Below are 23,082 nucleotides of genomic sequence, written 5' to 3' on the forward strand. Positions count from 1 at the left end.
TTTTTTTTTATATTTTCAGCATTGAGTTATGAGATGACTAGCTGTTCCCGGGGATGGATGAATTTTTTACATGCATTTTCTTCCACTTGCAAATTCTTCTTCTTCTGCAGCCCATATGACTTTGCTTTTCCCTTTCTCATTTGCTCCCTGGTAAACAGAGTGCTGGGTGAATGTGCCTGCCCGTCTGAATGCTACATTCTCAGCCCACCTACTACAGGGGAACTCTCCTCCCACCTGCAGATAAAAGCCAAGGGAATGTTAACGGCAGCTGATCAGAGCACTTTCTCAGTCCCCCACTGTCACATGTCTGCATCATACCTTTGTCTTGGAACTTGCATAACTAAGGTAAGAGGATGGCATCCTTTTCTTGTCTTCTATCTACCTGCTCAGAAAGACCTGCTCCTTTAATAACTGTAAAAACTGTAACTAAGACCATCAAAGTCACTCTTATTTTTAAACTATTCAATATTGCTTGTATCACAAGGCACTTTGTAACCGATACCAGTTTGTTGCTATTGCCGTAATTTGAACTGCAGTGAAATTCTTAGAAGGTGCAAGGACTAGCTGCCAGATACTGACTGCCGGCCGGGACAGGCAGCAGGTGCAGCAGCAACAAAGTGCGAAGCCTCATCCTCCCGGCAGGGATGATGTGCAGAATATCAGGTGGAGAATAACTATTGCTATTTCTGTTCTCTTTGGCCGCCGATCATCTGACGCTCCAAAACTGGGGCACTAGGTTGAACAGGAAGGTAATAATCTGTCGGAAAAATCCTGGTTATTAACGTTAGGAAGCTGCGGAATTATTTGCACAGATGGATGAAAGAAACAAAAGTAGGAATGGAGAACAGGATTTCGCTGACAAATCGTCTGCAATTTTTTTAATTATTTTTTTTTTTTAACTTTTGTATAATTTGCCTTGTTGGTTGACCCATCCTAGCTATAGCCATATAATGGTATCGCCTTGTGCAAATATATCAATGTCTATGAGTGGTACGGTCCAGTGCAATGGTGTAAATGGTGAAAATATACATATATATATAATGCTTATCAATCATTTCTGGGAGCTAATGAACACTACGATTAAAAGCCCAGGCTGTATAAACATAGGGGTTATTATAGTCCCATCACATTCAGGGGACTCCTGGCTGCCAAATATGTTGGCCATGTGTAAAAGGAGGCGTTTATGTTGTTTTATGGGAATTGCTTAGTATAGAATAGAGCGCTGTAGACTTATACTTCGGATAGTCCATTAGGGTGCATCATGGAAAGTTTAATGGTTGACATTCAAATTACTTTGAAGAAGGTTTTTGCATGATGTGACTGTGAAAGGTCTTGTGGACGCTCACTTAAGAAATGTATAGGACTCTCTACAGCGGCGGACTCCACTCTGTGGCTCTTGAGCGGTTACAAAACTACAACTCCCAGCATGCCTGGACAGCTGTTGGCTGGCTGGGTGTGCTGGGAATTATAGTTTGGCAACAGCTGGAGAGTCATAGGCTGAGGACCATTGCTGCACAGTCTCTAGGCTACCTGCTACATATAGGGAAGATGAAACCATCCTGGTCCCTCATCCTTGAGACACTCGGCTTAAAATTTAGGTTAGTCAGCAGAAATTCCTTAAGCCATAGTTAATATTTATTTATTAGGTGCTGACCTATTCCGCAGCTCCTCCCTGTCCCTGAGCAGAAAAAAAATCCTGATCGGCCCTGATGAAGGGGCTCTGCCCCTGAAACCTGTTGTGCATTTCTTAGATTGCCTTGTATGTTTTATTGTTTAAAATGGCATTTTTCATCTAGCACATTGTATCTCTCAATCGGTGCATTAGAAGCGCTACATTTGCTGGGGATCCATTTTTTCACCTTCTCATTCTGTCCCTTTTGGGGCCCACAACCGTACCCCAGTATGTTTCATGTTGTGGAAGGAAATCTGAGCACCAAGAGGAAGCAAACACCAAATTCCATGCAGAGGTTGACCTGGATGGATTTATACCCAGGACTTCTGTACAGTGCTCACCTTGCTTTACAATAACATTGTAAAGTAATAGTAAAGTGGTTGCAGCCCTGACAGTCTTATACTGGGTTTAAAGTCATCTGATGATGGCCATGGCTTGTAGAGAGCATTTTGTGGTTTACGTATACATTTCTCAAAAAGCACCTGTACAAAGAGGAGGAATAGACTCCATTACAAAAAGTGATCCCTTTTGGTGTTAGAGAACATTACCACTCCTATAGCCAGGACAGGATATCCCTAGGGTTAACGTCCCCCAACCATTTATGTGGCAGAGGATCCTTGCCCAGGTTCTTCTGCCCTGGAACCCATTCCTCCATGAACCTCATAGATGTCTCTGCCTTTATAGGACCAATTGTTGCTGTATATCACAGTTATATATCTCAATAATACAATCAGGATTCATTGTAACTTTTATTAAGGATTCTCATATCTAAGACGCTTAAAGGAGAAGCCCGGACATTTTTAAAATCTGGCAGGGGGGAATTTGATAAGCAGTAAGGACTTACCATTCCCCGATGCCTTGGCAGGACCGGCATTGGGACCCCCGCTGGAAGGCATTTTGATTACATCATGACTCGAGGGAAATGGACTGGCTGCTCAGCAAATCAGTGAAGTCCCAACCGTCCCACCCCAGTCACTGACTGGCTGAGCAGTCAGTTAATCAGCTGGGTCGTGCAGCGCCAGAGAACCAGGAGCCCGGTGGGGGTCCCAAGGACGATTCCGCCCCTCACCGCGGGCACAGGGAGAGGTAGGTTCCTACTGGTTATCAAAATCCCCCCTTCCGGCTGCCAGATTTTAAAAATGGTCAGACTTCTCCTTTAATATCATGCTGACTCAACCCCATGAAACCATAACTGTATTAGGCCCTGTTCAGACATCATATGAGACCGGCCATTCTGTAACCTGGATGGATAATCTTCATTTCTGGTGAATTTGGATGCGGGCACACCCGTTTGCGCCCGCATCCCAATTCTCCGCTGCACACAATGGAGAGTGCAGCCGAAGCGCACGCTCCATTGTGTCAACCGACATGTCTGTGCGGCAGCTATTCAATGAATAGTGGCCGCACAAAACTGACATGATACTTTTTTGGTGCGGCCAGATGGAATTGCGGCCGAATTGTATACTATGTGTATATGCTCTGGCCTGGATTCCATTCATTCAAATGCAACGTATGTCTTGTATAAATAACGGCCTTTGTTGCAAGTTGCAACAACAGCTGTGATTTATACAAAACATACGTTGTGTGAACATGGCCTAAGGGCACGTTCACACTGACCAAAAGTGGCGGAATTTCAAGCGGAACCCGTGATGCGGGCTCCGCTTGAAATTCCGCTACTTTTGCTCAGTGTGAACGGGCCCTAATATTACATTATAATACTAATAATAATATTTATTGGATATATCTTACCAGCAGGGCGGTCCACCTATTAGAGTCGACCAATCCTTCCTTTTATGTCCTATATTCACAATATAAGGGTCCTCCCTCTAATAATTCATCAAGCCTGTTTCTCTATTCATTGGCAGCTCGTACTGTATAATAAACCCCCCTCCACAAAAAACGGGAAAAGTAACGATTGTATCAGATGTCTCTTTCATTTCTTCTATAAACAGCGATGTTGATATGTTCCCTTGAGCAGTCTCAGGAGTTCTGGCAGTGAGTTGGGTCAGACCTCTGGTTTATATTAGCATCTTACATTTCCATACAGTCTTCCTATAACATCCAGCTCTTGACAATGAAGCGAAACCATAACAGCACTTCGCTTTGGGGCACCGCAGCATCTCCCACAAAAGAATAACACCGCAGAAATTTCCTACAATATCTGCGCTGGAGAACCCAGAGGTTTCATGGATGCTAAATGAGAACTCAGCTACTGTAACAAATCCCCATCTACCAACCCATCTGTTACTGATGTTCTGTCGTATTTATATGGGTTCATTCCAATAAGGAAACAACATTTTTATTGATATGAACGGCCGTTTTTATATTAAGTAAATAAAAGGTAATAAAATTAGCTTTTTTTTTTTGCCATTATAATATGTCTGTAGTGAGAGCTTTAAAGGAACACTCCGATGAAAATCTTTTTCTTTCAAATTAACTGGTTTAAGAAAGTTATATGAATTTGTAAAAAATCTCAACTTTCCATACTTATCAGCTGCTGTATGTCCTGCAGGAAGTGGTGTATTCTTTCCAGTCTGACACAGTGCTCTCTGCTGCCACCCCTGTCCATATCAGGAACTGTCCAGAGCAGCAGCAAATCCCCATAGAAAACCTCTCCTGCTGATAACTTGATATACACATGACCTTTTATGTTATATTTTATGGTTTATTTTGGATTTCTCTTATGTATAACTTGTACCCTTGTTCTGAAAAATTTATTGACAAAAATTTTATAAAATATATTGAAACAGAAAACCTCTCCTGCTTTGCAGACTGGAGAGAATACACCACTTCCTGCAGGACATACAGCAGCTGATAGGTACTAGAAGACTTGAGATATTTTAATAGAAGTAAATTACAAATCTCTGCCACTTTCTAGCACCAGTTGATTTGAAAGATTTTTTTGCTGGAGTATCCCTTTAAATCTGGTCCAAAACCGTAGGAGATATAGAACCTATAAACTGAATATTGCCTTGTATCCTATTCCTAACAGTCCTGTATTAAAAATGAAAATGAAAATATGGAGTTATATAGGGCTGGAAGCATGTTTTACATCTCAGATGAACTTTTTCCTGACTCTTATGGTGAGTTTTGGTCTTCTATATATCATGCAATAGAGCTATATAGCAGTATACATGTTGTGTACGGAGTTATCCAAACTTCATATGTAAATGCAGACATGAAACCGCATGGCTAGTCATTCCCTATTGACTATACATGGCTGCTTAATACGAAACTACTGTACATACAGATAGCTGTAACACAGGAGGCTGTGGCTCCTGTATCGCTGCTGGCTGTAGGGACGTCTTCACAGCCGCAGCGACGTCAGGCACTAATGGAGGTTACAGCACCATCCTGCAGCAGCGGATTTCATCCGGGCCAGGCACGGTGGAGTCATTCATTACCCCATCGTGTCTGGGCCGGATGAAATCCGCTGCTGCAGGATGGTGCTGGGGGCTGGCTACTGCTGGAATCAGCAGGCTAGGTTCACACTGCGTTTTCAGCATCCGTTTAAAAAAGTAGTGTCAACAGTACTTTATTGTGCGTCAAAAAAACTGCATCCGTTTTGATCCGTTTTTTTTTTTTTTACAATGGAAGTCAATGGAAAAACGGATCAAAAACGGATGCACACAAATTCATCCGTTTTTTGCAATCCGTTTTTTTGCAAAAAAACGGATCCGTTAAACGGATGCTGAAAACGCAGTGTGAACCTAGCCTAAGGCTGTTGTGAATGCGCACGTCCAGAGAAGCCGGCATGGACTGGGAGGGGAGGGCCAAACAAGTACTAGCATCATGATCAATAATCTGAAAGAAGCTATGGAGACAGCTAAATTAGTAATGTACAGCTTTTCAAATATGTAAAAATGACAAAATGGGGTGAAAGTGACACTTTAAAGGGGTAATTTTGAAATATATATATATATATATATATATATATATATATATATAAATATATATATATCAGATATGCTGTGATGCTGGTATGCTGTGACCCTGGCTCCGGGTCTTACCGTGCACCGACGGCTATACCACAGCAGGTGAGCTGACCAACAAACAGACTTTTGCAAATATATATATATATATATACATTTCAAATCAACTGGTGAAAGAATCAGAAAGTGCCAGAGATTTCTAATTTACTTCTATTTAAAAAATCTCAAGTCTTCCAGGAATTATCAGCTGCTGTATGTCCTGCAGGAAGTCTTGTATTTTTACCATTCTGAAAGGGAAAGTGAGGTTTTCACTGCTCTGGACAGTTCCTGACATGGACAGAGGTGGCAGCAGAGAGCACTGTGTCAGACTGGAAAGAATACGCCACTTCCTGCAGGACATACAGCAGCTGATAAGTTCTGGCTTCAGGTTTTTTTTTTATATAAGTAATTTACAGTGATATATAACTTTCCAGCTCTAGGTGATTTAAAAACATTTGAGATTTTCAATAGAAGTAAATGACAAATCTCTGTCACTTTCTTGCACCAGTTCATTTGAAAGAAAATTTGGTGAATTTTGGTAAACTACCCCTTTAAATTCCAAAATTCTGGCTGCTTATACACATCGCTAGGGGAAGCGTGCAACAAGTCAGTATGCAGCTAAAGTCAGTATGCAGCTAGCTCCCCCTAGTGGTAGCTACTGTATGAAGGAAAGTAGAAAATTCTAAAATACATCCAGGAAAAAATAGTAGAGAGATGAGTTGTAAAAATTTTAGACGAATATAATTAAATAAAATCATAGGAACAGTTAATAATGACGGCGGGCCGCCTCACTTGCTCTGAACTCAAGAACACCTGGCAGATCACCAATCTAAAGCTTTTTGGATCTGCTTGGCGTCTGAGGGTAACAACCTTGGTCAGACTAAACAGCTAACATTTCTTGTATGGTCTAAATGTACAATGTGCTCTGGATGATAAGACCAGAAATCTTAGCTTTTTTTTTTACTTTGTGGCTTTCTGGTGTTCCATTTAGATGTCAGAGTTTTAGGCTATGTTATGAGCCTTGAAGCTAAGATCCTCGAGTCCTATCACATCTGAGGCCTGTCTTTGCTTTCTTTCCCACTTGCTAGATTGTGCTATTACAACCTGCATGAAATATGTCTTCTGATGGCATTAGGACTCCGCCGCTTTGCCAACAATAGCACATTTTTGATACTGTACACTATAGTAAGTTCAACTCCTGTTTAAGCCATTTAAGCCAAAAATCTGTAGCTTGTTGCAGGACGGCACTTATCAGGCCTCTTCAGCAAGGTCTCTATGCCAACGGGAGAAAGGCACGTTCTGACCGTACTATGGAGATTTCCGCTTGTTCTGTTATTCCAGCTTTATTAAAATCTTCAGTACGTTTTATAAATTTGTATCAAAAAGGTCATGCATATATATATATATATATATATATATATATATATATATCACATCAACTGGTCCTAGAAAGTGCCAGAGATTTGTAATATACTTCCATTCTAAAAATCTCCAGTCTTTCAGAGTACTTATGAGCTGATGTATGTCCTGCAGGAAGTGGTGTATTCTTACCAGTCTGACACAGTGCTCTCTGCTGCCACCACTGTCCATGTCAGGAACTGTCCAGAGCAGGAGTAAATCTCCATAGAAAACCTCTCCTTCTCTCTAGACTGGAAAGAGTACACTACTTCCCGCACCCCCCCTGAAATCCACTACGGATCAGTTGTGTGTGAACCCACACGTTAATAAAACAAATTCTAGCTACCTGTGACTACCACTAGGGGAGCTAAAGAGCTTACTATTTTTAAAGCGGTATTCTCATCTCATATAACAAAATTAGTTAAATATTTTTGCAAATACATTCATTTGGCAAACTTGCCTCCTTCTTCTGAAATGCCGCTCTATATTTCCCATTGTTGACAGCTTGTTATCTAGGTTACGAAGCACCACTCTGCTCTAAAAGCAGTGGTCTGACTAAATATATATATTACAGTATATTGTATATACACTATGGGAGACATCCTGTTCCAATGCTCCTCCACAGGGCGTCATGTTATGGATGGAAGAGTCATCCAGCTGGGACAGAAAAGGAAGAGGGGGGGGGGGGGGGGTTAGAGGGGGTGGAGCTTCTTCATTTATGAATAGTATACTAAAGGCCATTGATCTATTGTTATTGATTTTTATTGGCTATTTTATTCCACACAAGTAAATCAATTTGACCCTAAACATATAAAACGTGGGGAAGATATGTGAGATTATTTCAAAGGAAAAAAGGGGGGAGATTATCGAGCCGTCTTATAGTAAGACTCTCTCTTTCTTGCCTGTAGCAACCAATCCCAGCTCAGCTTCTATTTCTCATATTGTTCTGGTTAAAAGCTCGGATTGGTTACTATGGGCCACAAAGAGAGAGATCAGTGCATTGTAAATATATTATAGGGGTTGTCACAAGATGAAACCTTATCCCCTGTCCCTTGTATACAGGATAATCAGCCGATCAGAGGGGGTCATGTCCAACCAATCCCGAAGATGAAAGCCAGTTGTCCACCATGTGAATGAATAGGCAGTGTTCATGGTCAGCCGGTTCCCTATATATTCAGCGCTCAGCTATGTTCGGATATCCCGGTGGAGGGCGATAACATCAGGGTGTTTAAGGGGAGGACATACACTTTTATGTAAGAGTTGTCATTGCTACGATTCTAAGCAACCGGCAAAGATGAAAGAAATTCCTCCATTGGAGATCTTCTGCAAACATGAGAATACAGCAGCTTTGAATAGTGAGGAACAAACATAGTAAAGGTTTACACCTAGGTAAGGGGGAAAGTTTTAGTGTTCGGCTTCTTGAAGACCCCATTTTTGAGGGTTGACCTGAACAATAGGTAGCTCTCTGCTTGGCTGAACCTATATTGTTCATGTTCTCTGTCCTAGCCGGCTGCCTTGATCTACAGCAGCAGTTCGGTTGTCTACCTTGGGGAGGTCATGATCCGTCTCTTTAGCCTTAGTACAAACTCACATATAGGAGGTATATGAGGTTACTTAGAATTTTACCACCCACAGACCAAAGTTGATTTCAGGAGATTGTGTAAGACGGCTAATGTAAGAGTATATTTAGTAGATTTATGCTGCCGAAAGCATCAAGGGGCACATTTATCAAACTTGACAAGAACACAATTTTTTTTGCACAAGGACATGTCAGAAGTAGAGATGAGTGGAACGCAAACATCCAACTTCATCAGCCACTGGTATTCAAATACTATCGGACTTGAGCATGCTTAAGTACTGCTTAAGGGCAATATTACACAAAGTGATTATCGGCCGTACTTGGCTGATTACCTGCCGTTCCGGCCAATAATCGTTTTGTGTAACAGGTTGGCGCTTGCTTGCTTCAAATATCTGCCATGTAATAGTGTCCGAACTCTAGTCAGAAGTTTGTATGGGTGGGTGTCCAGGTGCTGAGACCCCCAACGATCGACAGAACAAAGGGGAAGAAGTGTTTGGCATTGCGCCCTCTGACCTCTGTTCTCTGCTCAAAATTGTTAATGCAAGTGGTCTATGGTTATAATGGAAGCCGATGAGACTTCTGGTATACAGAATTGCTGGAATTTCCATAGACTTCCATTATAATTCTGGAGACTGCTCACTATAACAGTTTAGAGTAGAGATAAAGTGGCAGAGAGCATGCTTCTCAGTGTCTCTGCCCCTTCATTCTAGTAATTGGCGGGGGTCTCAGCACCTGGACCCCCAGCGATACAAACTTCTGACACGTCAGAAGTATGTTTAAATGATAGTTACACTTTAAAAAGTCACCATAGTTATAAAAAACTTCATAGAGACTTGTCAAAAGTTTTGACCGATCCGGGTCTCAGTGCTCAGACTCATGCCGATCACGAGATTCAGCGGGGAGAAGACGCACTGCAGCGTGTCCTCTCCCCGCTCTAAATTTAAAAATTTTTTTTTTAAAAAGTCAGACTTATAATGGGCTCCCATTGAGCCTGCCATTTTTTGTCTTTTAAATCAGAGCTCAGCTGCAGTCTTCTCCCCGCTTTATCTCCCAATCAGCATTGGTCTGACCACTGAGACTCGGACCGATCAAAACTTTTGACATGTCTCTATGAGGTGTAAAGAGTGTTTTATAATGACAGATACACTTTAAGTTAAGGCTTTCTCTGAAACACCAACGTGTTTGAAAGTAAAAGGTATTTGTCTGCAGGGAACCCGCGGTGTAGGCAGCAGACTACCTTTAAATGTAGTTCATCTTTAAGGACTGTATAATACTCTGGTGTTAGGTCTTTCATGTCCCACACGGAGTCCCCGGGTGTGCTGTGAGCCTAACATAATGATGGCAATGTTTGGAGTCAGGTTTTTACTAGTCTCAGATGCTGAATTGCCTCCACTACAGTCATTGAGCCATGTAAAAAGCTGTGCTTGTACCGGGCATTGGGTTTGCCCATAGAAAAGAATCCTTAAGGCCCCATATACCTTCAATAACTGACGGATGGATTGTCCAGCCAATATATATATATATATATATATATATATATATATATATATATATATATGGAACATCTGACACGAGCATCCCTGTATTCTCTATGGGCAGGCGTATGCCAATGGGCTCACCTTGATTTTTCATAATGGCCAACCCCTATCACCACCGATATCATCTGTCATGGTTGTAAAGGTGTTACGGACCCTTTAGTCCTTTGTCATAAATGTGGATTTACATAGGACTGCAGATAAACCTACTGATACTACCTTATGGTGGGATTCAGCTGGGGAAACGTAGTGTTATATGCCAACCATTCAAACCAATGACATGTAACAGATGACTGTGCAAGTTTGTCATAGTTGGATCTTCTCTTTGTTAGCCACTCTTCCCTATTTCTTATAGTTATCTAATAGGCCATATGAACAGGGACTTAAGATAACTCCTTTAATGTATAGGCTTCTCACCAGATGAACATAGAGGCCCTGAGGGAGCAGAAAGACTTAATCAGCTCTGCTACATCTATATGATGAACATGTATATGTATGATAAAAGCAAAATATACTTGAATTAAAAATATGTTCCAAAAAAAAATCCAGCATTTTTTAAATTATTTTTTTTAAATAAGTCTAGTTTCCTTACATAATAGCTGGATTTTTTTCTTAGTTTTTTTCTTAGGTTTTTTTTTAAGAACAATGTTAGTACTCATAGTTGAAGATATGAATCATTTCTGAAGTATATTTGAAGGATTTAAACTGAGAAAAGTTAAACTCATCCCTGATCTCTAATAAACCTGGACGGGGAACATAAGGCTATATTCCCTAATATGGAATGCTTCATGTTTGTTCAGATATCAAACGTTACTGTGGAAATAACCCAAAAAGGCAAAAAATATTCAACAGGTAATTTAATATTTATTTATTTATCTAGCTATCCATTAGCCCCCTAGGTCATTACAAGTTTTCTATCATATAGATGACCTATCGTAATGTATATTTACCAAAAACCCATACCAAAAACCCGTGTACCTTACAGTGTAAGGCCATGTTCACACAACGTATGTTTTCGAAAAAGTACGGCCATTGTTGAAATTGGCAACAACGGCCGTACATTGCCTTTCTTTCTATGGGATCACAGCCGGAGCGTATACGCATAATATACGCTCCGGCCGGGATCCCTCGCGTTGCCGCAAAGAACTGACATGTCAGTTTTCTGCGGCCGCTATTCAGTGAATGGCAGTTGTAGAAAACCATGTCAGTGCACACTATTAAGAGAGCGGCTGCGGATGCGCCAGCATCAGAACTCTGCGGCAGAGACGGGATGATCTTTTCAGAGACCGGACGTTCCGTGACCCGGCCGGTTCACGGAACGGCCGGTCTCTCACGTTGTGTTATGTTGGTAAATTATTAATACATACACTATGGGGGAGATTTATCATACTGGTGTAAAGTGAAGCTGGCTCAGTTGGCCCTAGCAACCAATCAGATTCCACTTTTCATTTTTCAAAGAATATGTGAGGAATGAAAGGTGGAATCTGATTGGTTGCCGGGGCAACTGAGCTAGTTTCACTTTACACCAGTATGATAACTCGTCCCCTATGTTCACAGCTGTCTTCCAGAATGTTCAAGCGAATGTACCATCATTTTTTTTTTAACCTTAAATGATCATCGCCGATGCAGGGATGCTGGTGGCGCTATCCTTTTTTGAATGGGGGGCTGTGCTCGGGAAAAGACAGTCGCCGAGCAATTTTAAAAAATGACGGTGCCAACAGCTGATGGTGCATTCGCTTTAATATTGATCACCTGTGCTTAAATAGGTTATCTGGAGAGCAGAAAATGTCCTACCTGTTTTGTTCTCTGGTGCTGCACTTCCTCCATCTGGCCATCTTGGAACATACTGTACCTTCCAAGGTAAGAGGAGGTCAATGCATATTGCGTCAATGTTCAATAGCTGCCTGGTGTTACCAATGTCACGGCAACATTGGACAACTATTGTGCAGATGTGGTTTAGCTCAAATTCAATGCTTGCAAGATACACCTGCTCCTCTCTCGTAGAGGGAGAAAATGCAGCGCCAGAATGTAAAATAGATAGGACTCTTTCTGCTCTCCAGGTCACCCTTTCACCTTTCCATACACTTTAGTCAAATGTGCACTAAACCTAAAGATTGATGTGGGATGGGTTCATTAGACTGGTGGGTCAACCTGACAATGCAACCCTACATGTACAGGTTTATTCTGAAAATGTTAGATATAAAACTATAATATATAATACTACAAAAAAGTTTTTAAAAAAAATGCCATCGTAACCATTAGACTATAGTGAACCATTATTATCTTTGCCGCTCCTAGTAGTTTTATACCCAGAAGAGCCATGTTATTAAGAGATGACACAAGTGGTCTTCTTGGATATTTATTGCCTCTTTGAAGTTATAGTCATATTTTCCTATAGTACGTTACTTCTAGCCCAGACTTTTAAATGTTTGCTAACCTTCCTGACCTTAGTAAATAGAAAATCCAACCTTAAGACCAGTCCTCATAAAGCATCTGACTTGATAAAGCTTTCGTCAAAGACCCATTTTCAAAGGTGCAGAATTTGAGACTCTGGTGTGGTCTTCCAGCAGATGTACTGTCTGGGGAGTCAATTTCCTCTGGAATTTTGCAGTTAAGCTCCTACATCTGCCGTGTGTGAATTTGGAACCTTCCTTGACCACAAGTCCATAGATACTAGTATGTGAGAAATGAAAGTATTGTCCCAGAGCAGGATTCAGATGCCAAGTATACAAACTGCTCTTTTTCTTACATAAAATTTTTTTTATTTTATTCGCTAAAGAGTCTAGCAAAATATTTGCTTCCACCTAAAAATAGATAACGCCTTGTAAAGACGAGACACGAGATTGTGTTCTCGGTCTATAATGTTATGTACATTCTCTAATCTAAAATATCTATCTATCTCCTACATATTATCTATCTATCACCTATCATCCATCCATCTATCTATCTATCTATCTATCTATCTATCTATCTCCTATGTATCTATCTATCTATCTATCTATCTCCTATCTATCTATCTATCTATCTATCTATCTATCTCCTATCTATCTATCTATCTATCTATCTATCTCCTATCTATCTATCTATCTATCTATCTATCTATCTATCTATCTATCTGTTATCTATCTAATCATCTATCATCTATCTGTTTATCTATCTATCTTATACCTTGTACCTTGTTAGAGAATCCCTTTAATCCCTGACAACAATAGAAGCAGAGATTCTGGATTATTCAGTATATATATATATATATATATATATATATATATATATATATATATATTAGAAAAGCATTTCATAATTTCTTATCCTAGCCCAAATTAATGATTCTGGTATTGTGACAATCTCTATATATTTTATTGTGTTGGATTATAAAGTTTTTTAGGATTAAAAAATCTGTAGTTCATGTTTCTATGGTATAACGTTTACAGACTTCACTTATAAGTACTTTTATAGAAAAGTGTTGAAGGGTTATCAGGCTTCCCTTATTAGACATTGGTGGCATAGTAACAGGATATGTCCTTAAAGGGGTTGTCCAGGGACCAGAAAACATCTAATGTCTTCTGCTCCCCAGCCCTTTCTTCTCTTCCATCTCAGACATATACCTTCTGAGACCCGGGGTGATCGGTGTAAGACCTAGTCACCGCCTGCAGGCAGTACATATAATGACAATTAGTTGCAGGATGTTGCTGATTTTTTAGAACTCACACCTTTCCTCCTCTGCTCTTAGAAGGTATATTTCCAATACGTAGGAATAGCAGAAGTGAGCACCAGGGAGCAGAAGACACAAGATGGCCTCTTAAATGTCCAATCAGCAATCTTCATACTATGTCAACCAACATCGCTGATGACAAACCATTAACTTTAAGAGAAATGATGTAGTAAACAGGGAATTAAAGGGAAGCTATTAGAAAGTTAAAAGAATCTAACCTGCTGATAGCCCCCTATAGCACCAGGGACGCTAAGAAGGAAGGTAAATGTCTTCGCTACGGAGCACCCTTAGGAGCACTGGCGCGTCATCCGGCCTGCCCCCTCCATTGATTATCATTATCAGAAGGGGGGGGGGGGCTGGTAGACATGACAGTGCTACGTAGTGTTTACCTTGGCTTAACCTGCTCATAGTTCCCCTTTAATGGCCGTAATACTTTTGGTCAAGTCAACAACCTTAGACCACCTAGTGGCGTGATGACCATAGATGTGGGATACAATGGTAGGGGCAGGAATAGGACTTCTGGCTAGAGATGAGCAAACCTTGAGCATACTCGAGTCCATCCGAACCCGATTGTTCGGCCTTTGATTAGCGGGGGCTGCTGTTGGATAAAGCCCTAAGGCTATGTAGAATACATGGATATATTCATTGGCTGTATCCATGTTTTCCAGACAACCTTAGAGCTTTATCCAAGTTCAGCAGCCCCAGCTAATCAAATGCCGAACGATCGGGTTTGGATGGACTCGAGCATGCTCAAGGTTCGCTCACATCTACTTATGACTTATTATTTAAAGAATCTATCCATTAAGTTTCTCTTCTCTCATGCCAAATTTATCATGGTTTATGTCTGGAAACAGGTGTAGATTTGTAAGCAAGTCCTGTGACAGATGCTGGTCCCACTGGCTGTACTAAGAGGAGTGGACCTAAATTCAGCCGGGTATATGGAGGCAGGTCTTTATTTAAGATCTTGATAAATGTCCACAATTGCCCCAATCTGGTGCCAAAGAAGAGAGGTTAATGAGGTATATATTGGCGTCTCCTTCTCCACCCAGTGGCCATAATGGCAAAACACTACAACATTGAGATGTTGTCTATGATGTAGACAGGGCTCCCAGGCAACTGGCTCTTAAGCGGGAAATAGCTAGAAAATTAAAAAAATTTAATAAAATAAACTGACACCAAAATACAAAGCAGGGGACAGCAGGGTTGCCAAACCTGGTACTTCTGTGCTCTCCGTGGGCAGAGGCTCTAAATTTTCAATGGTTAGTACAGAGAGAGAGTTAAACCTCTTTACAGGAATAGAGATCAAAGTGGAGAGGGCCAACTTATGTGAATTGGTGGGGTCAGCCAAAGGGATTTGCCTCTACATTCTACTTTTTTTTCAGCATTTTTCAGCCGTATCTTCCCATGAAGGTTTTCTTGTTTGGCATTGCAGCGTTTGTCTCAGCAATAGATTTATGTCTATTCGGAGAACAGCTTGGTGTTTTAGTTGACACAAGTTTCCTCGTAGAAGACAATTCCTTAATGCAATAATATAGTTTGCTGCCAGAGTAATATTACGTAAGAAGTCTAAGAAAATCAATGAAACTTCTGAGGTAGTTGCCTTGTGCAAGAACGGTATGTTTTTTACCCTGATCCCAATTTATGACAATTAGACACTTCATGCCTGGTCCCACTGGAGCCTTGAAATAGTGGTGACAGATATCTGTTGTTTGGCCCTATTACATGAAGCAATTATCGTCCAGATTTGACCGATTATCGGCCATTATGGACAATAATCGTTTTGTGTAATGAAAGGCAACGATCAGCTGACATGAACAATGCCGGCTGATCATTGTCTTTCAACATGTTGAAAGACAAACGGCGTGGAGAGCAACGATCTACTGCCGTCGCTCCATGTAATAGGAGAGGCAGCAGCAGACCACCGCTATCTCCTATGGGCTTCCCGAATGAGCCCCCCACCCCACTTACCTGCTTGCTGTCGGTGTGTGTAATAGCACTGGCAGCTAGTGGGGAACGGGAGAACGGGCTTTAGAATACAGTAAGCATGTAGGGTTGTAGTGCACTGCCGATAAGTCAGGTAACAAGGTAGTTATCTCGACACTCCACGTTAGGGATATAAAACTGACATTACTTTGATTGATCAGAATTTGATGGGAAAGACAATGCGATACCCACCATTCCCAGCCAAATATTAATATACTGAATGATGGTCTGGAATGTTGTTAGAGGAACACTCTGTGGTCACATGAGAAAAGTCTGGAACATTTTGATTTATATATGAATAAATCTGAAAAATGATGGACCTCATGCCAGCAGTGCAATAGATTAACTGCAACTACACAAGACTTGAGGACATATCCAATACTTAAAGCAGGGATGGGGAACCATCGGCCCTCCAACTGTTGCAAAACTACAATTCCCATCATGCCTGGACAGCCAAAGCTAAAGCTTGATGGGAATTGTAGTTTTGCAACAGCCGGAGAGCCAAAGGTTCCAAATCCCTGACTTAGAGGATCTATCAATCTGACACATGATATAACTCTAGTACTCCATATAATTTCAGTATTCTTCATCTAGGAGATCAGAAAAGATATTCAAGGCTTAAAGTGACACTGTCACCTCCTTCTTGCCTTCTAACATCTCTACACAGGTGTAAAGGGTAAATTTAGCAGTTTTCATACCTTATTTTATATCATACGTCATGGTGCTTGTTCAAGTAAAAAGTAATCTTAGCACTTAGTCCCCGCCCACAACAACACAGTTGGCCCGCCCCCTCGCCAGCCATTGTCGAAAGGTCTAGACCCCAACCCCTTTATGTTGGCCAACCAATGGGCATCAAGGGGGCAGGGCCAACGGTGCCGTTGTGGGTGGAGCTAAGTGGTGCTAATGCCGTGAGGCCACGCCCACTTAATGCAATCTGCAGTTGATAAAAGGACACTTTTTACTTGAACAAACACCATATGAAATAAGGTATGAAAAATGCAAAATTTACTCTTTACACCTGTGTAGAGATGTCAGAATGCACAAAGGGGGTGACAGTGTCACTTTAACCCTAGGATATGCCAACAATGTCCAACCGGTAATACAAGTGTAAGCCCTCAGTATTGATTGGAGCCAGAAAAGTATCCTACCACTTCAACTTTGGTCGACCGGCTTTTTCCAGGTGGCCATATGACTATAATAACTGACAATTAGTCTTTTGCAAGTGTAGCCAACAATAGATGATTTGTTTCCTGCCAGGCAAGGAACTTTACTCCCCCCATTTCATTTTTTGATGATAATTCCAGTTGTTAGAGGAACACTCTCTGACATGCTCCTGGTGTTCTTCTACCCTTTGCTCGCCTCCCGGAGGCACCAGAGTAGCTTTAGAGCAGGTTTCTGAACTGACAGGCCGCTCAGCCAATCACTGGCTGAGACGGTACCACTACGGCCAGTGATTGGCTTGAACGACCTCTCAGTTCAGAGACCTGCTCTGAAGCTACAGCGGCAGCTCCAGCAAGCGAGCAGAGGGTAGAACAACACTGGGGAGAGTGGACAGGTATGTATTATTTATTTTTATACAGTCATCAGCCATCAGATTTTGGGGCTGGACCAAAAGATTTAATGATTGTTGTCTCTATTTACACGAAGCGATAATCGACCTAATTTGGCCAATAATTGCTCCATGTAATAGGGCCCTTACGCTCCAGCTGTGTGAAACACGCATGTGTATCGGGAGAATGGAAGAGATAGCTTTTGGCTAAATGAACAACTGACAGCCATTAAAAGAGTATGGCCACCTTAAAGGGGTTGTTCAGGGAGCAAAAAACAGCAGAAGCCTTCTGTTCTTTGGACAACCCCTTCAAGTTTGGCAGAGGCTGTACCGAAACATACCAAGGCTTTATGGCTCCATACTAATAAGCCAAACAGTTTCTAGCAACACCGTACAGGCACCGTAAACAGGTATCTGCTTATAGTGGTAGGGTTCAGGACAAGATAAGTGTACCCGGAATAAAGACACCAACCAGTGCACCATATAGTGCAGCCTACTGCTGGTCACGAATAACATTGCCGATTGATAACAGAACATTATACAGTTTTATACAGTTTTGGATGTAGAATAAATATGAAAAATTTCCTCTTGTTTTGGCAGGTTGTAATAACGTTGTATTTCCTCGTTCCAAAGGGTGGGTCCTTTTTTTTTTTTTTTGGCGGAAGTTCCGTGCTAAATCTTATTAACCAAGTAGATGTTCTTGGTTGTGATTTTGGAATGCTTTACTTAGAAACTGACATTAAAAGCAGGATTAAGGGAGAAATGTAAACCATGTCTGTATGAGCATAGATGACTGTGGAATGCAGCACCGAGCCAGATGTCAGCGTCCACTTATTGGGTTGAAAAATTGGATGCCTTATGTAAGACCTTGTCATTCAGGGGTAGAAAAACCTTAAATATCTACCTATAAACCACATCAAGCAATTTACAGTATATTCTATTGTAGTCTTGAGGACTCCTTTAATAATAGAGTGACTTGTGTGTACCTCTTTTCACCACCTTAAGGCCCTATTCCACCTTATTCCAGAGGCCGACTGTGAGGAGCAAACAAGTGCTGTCAGCGCTCGTTTGCTCCCCGTTCCCCGCTCGCAGCAAGCGGGTAAGTACGGGAGGGGCCGCTGGGTGATCGCTATTCCACGAAGTGATGGCAGCAGATCGCTGCTATCACAGTCATTTGTCTTTCAACATGGTTGAAAGACAAACGACAGCAACGATCAGCCAACATGAACGATGACGGCTGATTGTTGCCTTCTATTCCACGGGACGATTATCGGCCGTAACAGCCGACAATCATTCCGTGGAATAGGGCCTTAAGTCACAATGTTATGTTGTGTTACACGATAGAGAAATGTGTTCTGTGCCATATGAGGCGGCATTATGGTATATACATGTATACATGTACTGTGCCCCATAGATGTCTGTCTGCTCCCCCCCCCCCCCCCAACAATCTCAAGAATGGAACTCCAGAAGGAAGTTTTTGTCTGAATGGAACAGTGAAATGTCATACTTGACCACTGCTCCATTTATTGTCTAATGAGAGTATCGAAGATACTCAAGAGCAGTTTTTGGCTATTTTTCGCAGCACTTTACAATAAATAAGGTGGCATTTAAGTGTGCACACTGTTGTTCCAATCAGCTGAGAGCTTCGAGAGACCTGCTCTTAAAGGGGTTATCCAGCGCTACAAGAACATGGCCACTTTCTTCCAGAGACAGCCCCACTCTTGTCTCCAGCTTGGGCGGGGTTTTGCTGCTCAGTTCCGTTGAAGTGAATGGAGCTTAATAACAAACGGCACCTGAACTGGAGACAAGAGTCATGTTGTCTCTGAAAGAAAGTGGCCATGTTTTTGTAGCGCTGGATAACCCCTTAACACCCCCACCCCACAATCACTTATCCTCTATTCACAGATAATTATCCATGGTGGAAAGGGCATGTTTGGGTTAGTCCAAACCCCAGTGTGTGGCATTAGATTAGCATTGGCTGCAGAAGGTGGATGCAGCCCTAAGACTGCCCGGAAAGCATGGGCTGTATCCATGCTTTTCAGAAATCCCTATGGCTGCATCCAACTTCAGCCACAGTTAATCTGAAGCCACACACTGGGGTTTGGACGGACGCCTCCATGCTAGAGTTGTGCTCATCGCTAATAAAGATACAAAATGGCGTTTTGCCCATCCAATGGTTGTCATGCAGCTAAATCCATTTTTACATTACACCACAGAAGACTAGAGAGGATACTTCTATTAAAACATATGGAAAGTGTATAAAGTAAACCCATCATGTTATAAGGAACATCTCACTCTTTAGACAGCAGATCTGTATGACATTTTGTGTCTTGTATCAATAATGTAGTTTTTTTTTTTAGTTTTCTTCTATTTCGTGCCTTCTGTATATATGTTCTGTAATGTTTTTTGTGTTCCACTGACTGATTAAAGGGAAACTAACATAAGGTTATAAGAATCTAACTTGCTGTTATGTTCCTATGAGGAAGGCAAGGCTGATTACGAGTGTTAAGCGCACACTACAATGCTTGAGTGCTCGTTATTAAAAAATACTCGAGTAATGAGCACTCACAAACCCCATTGAAGTCAATGGGGGACTCAAGCATTTAATCAGGTGCCCCCTGCTCTGCAGAACAGAGGTAGTCTGGTTAACTACTGACCACTAATCCACCTTTATGCTCCTATACTGGGTCATTTTGGGGAAATCTTACTTTTTATTAATATGCCCATTAGGGTGTTTAGTGCTCTGGGGGTAGGGGGTATTACCAATCCACCAACCACCACTTCATGAATGTTCATGCATCACTCTTCACTATAGCTGATATATATATTATAGCAATATTATTATTTAAAAAAAAATATACTGTTATATACTTCCATTCTAAAAATCTCCAGTCTTCCAGTACTTATCATCTGTATGTCCTGCAGGAAATTGTGTATTGTTTGCAGTCTGACACAGTGCTCTCTGCTGCCACCTCTGTCCATGTCAGGAACTCTCCAGAGCAGTAACAAATCTCCATAGTAAACCTCTTCTGCTCTGGACAGTTCCTGATATGGACAGAGGTGGCAGCAGAGAGCATTGTGTCAAACTGGGAAGAATACACCATTTTCTGCAGGACATACAGCAGCTGATAGGTACAGGAAGGCTTCAGTAGATATATATATATATATATATATATATATATATATATATATATATATATATATATTTTGCAAGCCTGTATAACTTTCTGGCTCTAGGTGATTTTAAAACAATTTTTCCTCTGGATTACCCCTTTTAAGCGACTCTGTACCCACAATCTGTCCCCCCAAAACCACTTGTACCTTTGGATAGCTCCTTTTAATCCAATATCTGTCCTGGGGTCCGTTCGGTGGGGGATGCAGTTATTGTCATAAAAAAAAAACTTTTAATCCTGCAGCCCTGTGTCTAACGGCCGGGGCTTACATTTGTATATGCATTAGGCTGGCACCACCTCTCTGTCCTTCCTCCCCACCCTCCTCAACATTTACTGCTGTATTAACGATCCAGCCCATGTTCATTATACAAACAGGTGGGGAATAGGGAGCAATTTGCCTGGAGCATTCCTAATGCTTAGGAGGGCGGGGAGGAGGGAAGGAAAGGTTGTGCTAGCCTAATGCATATACAAATGTAAGCCCCGGCCGTTAGACACAGCACTGCTGGATTAAAAGTTATTTTTATGACAATAACTGCATCCCCTGAACGTACCCCAGGACAGATCTTGGATTAAAAGCAGCTATCTGAAGGTACAAGTGGTTTTGGGGGGGTCAGATTGTGGGTACAGAGTCGCTTTAAGGCAGTGTTCTGCAACATGTGGTTGCAAAACTACAACTCCCATCATGCAGCTGCTGAGAATCACAGGCTAAGGATCAGCTAAGATGTGATAATATTTGACGTCTAGACTAGCTTAATGGAAGAAAGCAGAGCAGGATGCTGCTCATTTCTAGAACTTCATGATGACCTTATCTCATAGGACTATAGACTGTTACTCTAAGTCTAAGTCATGGGTCTACAAACTGCGGCCCTCCAGCTGTTGCAAAACCACAATTCCCATCATGCCCTGACAGCTAAAGCTTTGGATTTGGCTGTCAAGGCATGATGGGAAATGTAGTATTGCAACAGCTGGAGGGCCGCAGTTTGGAGACCCCTGCTCTAAGTGTTCCGGATTCCTCGGTCACAAACATCACTTCAGACACCAATATACAATCCAAAAATGGAATATTGCTCCTACAGATGACCCTCCCGGAAATCCCAATGGTCATTGCCTTCTTCTCATTGTACTTGCACATCATTCGCCTTGTCATGAACAGTTCTGCTTGACATCAAAGTAAGAAACATTCCAGGCAGAAGGTATGATCCAGTGCAGCCATCACTTCTAAGAACGTACAGTTCCTGTGATTAGGAAATGAAGGAGATAAATGTGCCAAGGTATTCGGAGAATGCAACTAATATGACATTTAGAGTCATGCACATTTTGTCTCATTGATCTTAGCGCTGGTATTTTTAACCCAAGCTATGAATGAATGTACTAGAAATACCAGACATATGGCATTTATCATGACATTTAAGCCTCCGTAATCGTCTATGTATGTGACATAACACAATACTTCATGTTTTATCTCATAGGGATAGAATATCTGCAAGCTAGCATGGCTAAATAGTCTCATCATAGACGTACAAAGCTCTATCATTAGAGATGAGCGGAGCTTGAGCACGCTAGTGTTCGTCTCAAACCTTATCAAGCAACTTTTGATTACCTGTGGCTAAAGAAGTTGGATGGACCCTAAGGGCAGTGGCGCAGCTACCATAGAGGCAGGGTAGGCTGTTGCTATTGGGCCCATGCAGGAGGGGGGCCTGGGGAAGAAGTTAAGAGTGTGTGTCCTTCTGCTTAACCCCTTATGTACTGCAGTGTGTAAATGACCCAATATTTACCTACATGCTTCAACACAAAAAGGGTTAACAATCAGAAGACAGATCTCTGCTTCACTGCACTGATAACCTATGACCTCTGTTCCCCAGCTGGCAATCAAGTTGGAAAGGGAAATATGCAGAGCTCAGTGCAAAGGTCAGGGCTTATCAGTGCACCAGCAATAAAACAAATATGGTGGTTGGCGTCCTAGCCCGCTACAGATGCACCTGCTGAATTTTTAACTTCACATGAAATAAAGTTTATGCATCTGAACGGTGAGTGAGAGCCCCCTCATCTTTTCTATTCACTGAATATATTTGCGAGGTTTGTGTTGTGCGTAGGGGGGCCCCTTAAAAAAATTGCTATGGGGCCCCATGAATCCTAGCTACGCCCCTGCCTAAGGGCCTTTTTACACGGGATGATTATTGTTTAAAAAATCGTTAGATCATTCGGATTTGAAAAATAATCATTATGTGTAATAGCAGACAGCGATTAAGCAACCAAGGAGAATTCGTTGGTCGTTTGGACCTATTTTTATCGTTGATCATTTGCAAATCCTTTGCATGCGATAAGTCGTTGTTCAATCGTTCGCAGTAGCGACGACAGGACAACCGCAAGAACCATCATAAGTAACGATCATCTTTCCATGTAATTGAGTGAACGATTTCAAGTCGTTCGCCATAGCTGTCACTTGAGATCGTTTATTGTTAATCGTCGAAAAATCGCTTCATGGAATAGTGCTCTTAGGCTGTATCCAA

At 41.7% G+C, this 23,082-nt stretch overlaps 1 protein-coding gene across 1 annotated transcript in view; it reads left to right on the forward strand.

Annotated features, from left to right (window-relative positions):
- Positions 1-217: 217 nt before the first annotated feature.
- COL8A1 (collagen type VIII alpha 1 chain) overlaps positions 218-23,082 on the forward strand; it is a 65,446-nt gene continuing 42,581 nt past the window's right edge. The window contains exon 1 of the mRNA XM_069946322.1: positions 218-345. Coding sequence (XP_069802423.1) covers positions 256-345 — 90 coding nt within the window. The 5' untranslated portion in view covers positions 218-255. The remainder of the gene's footprint in view (positions 346-23,082) is intronic.

The sequence above is a fragment of the Dendropsophus ebraccatus genome, chromosome 11, assembly GCF_027789765.1.
Source record: "Dendropsophus ebraccatus isolate aDenEbr1 chromosome 11, aDenEbr1.pat, whole genome shotgun sequence".
NCBI lineage: Eukaryota > Metazoa > Chordata > Amphibia > Anura > Hylidae > Dendropsophus > Dendropsophus ebraccatus.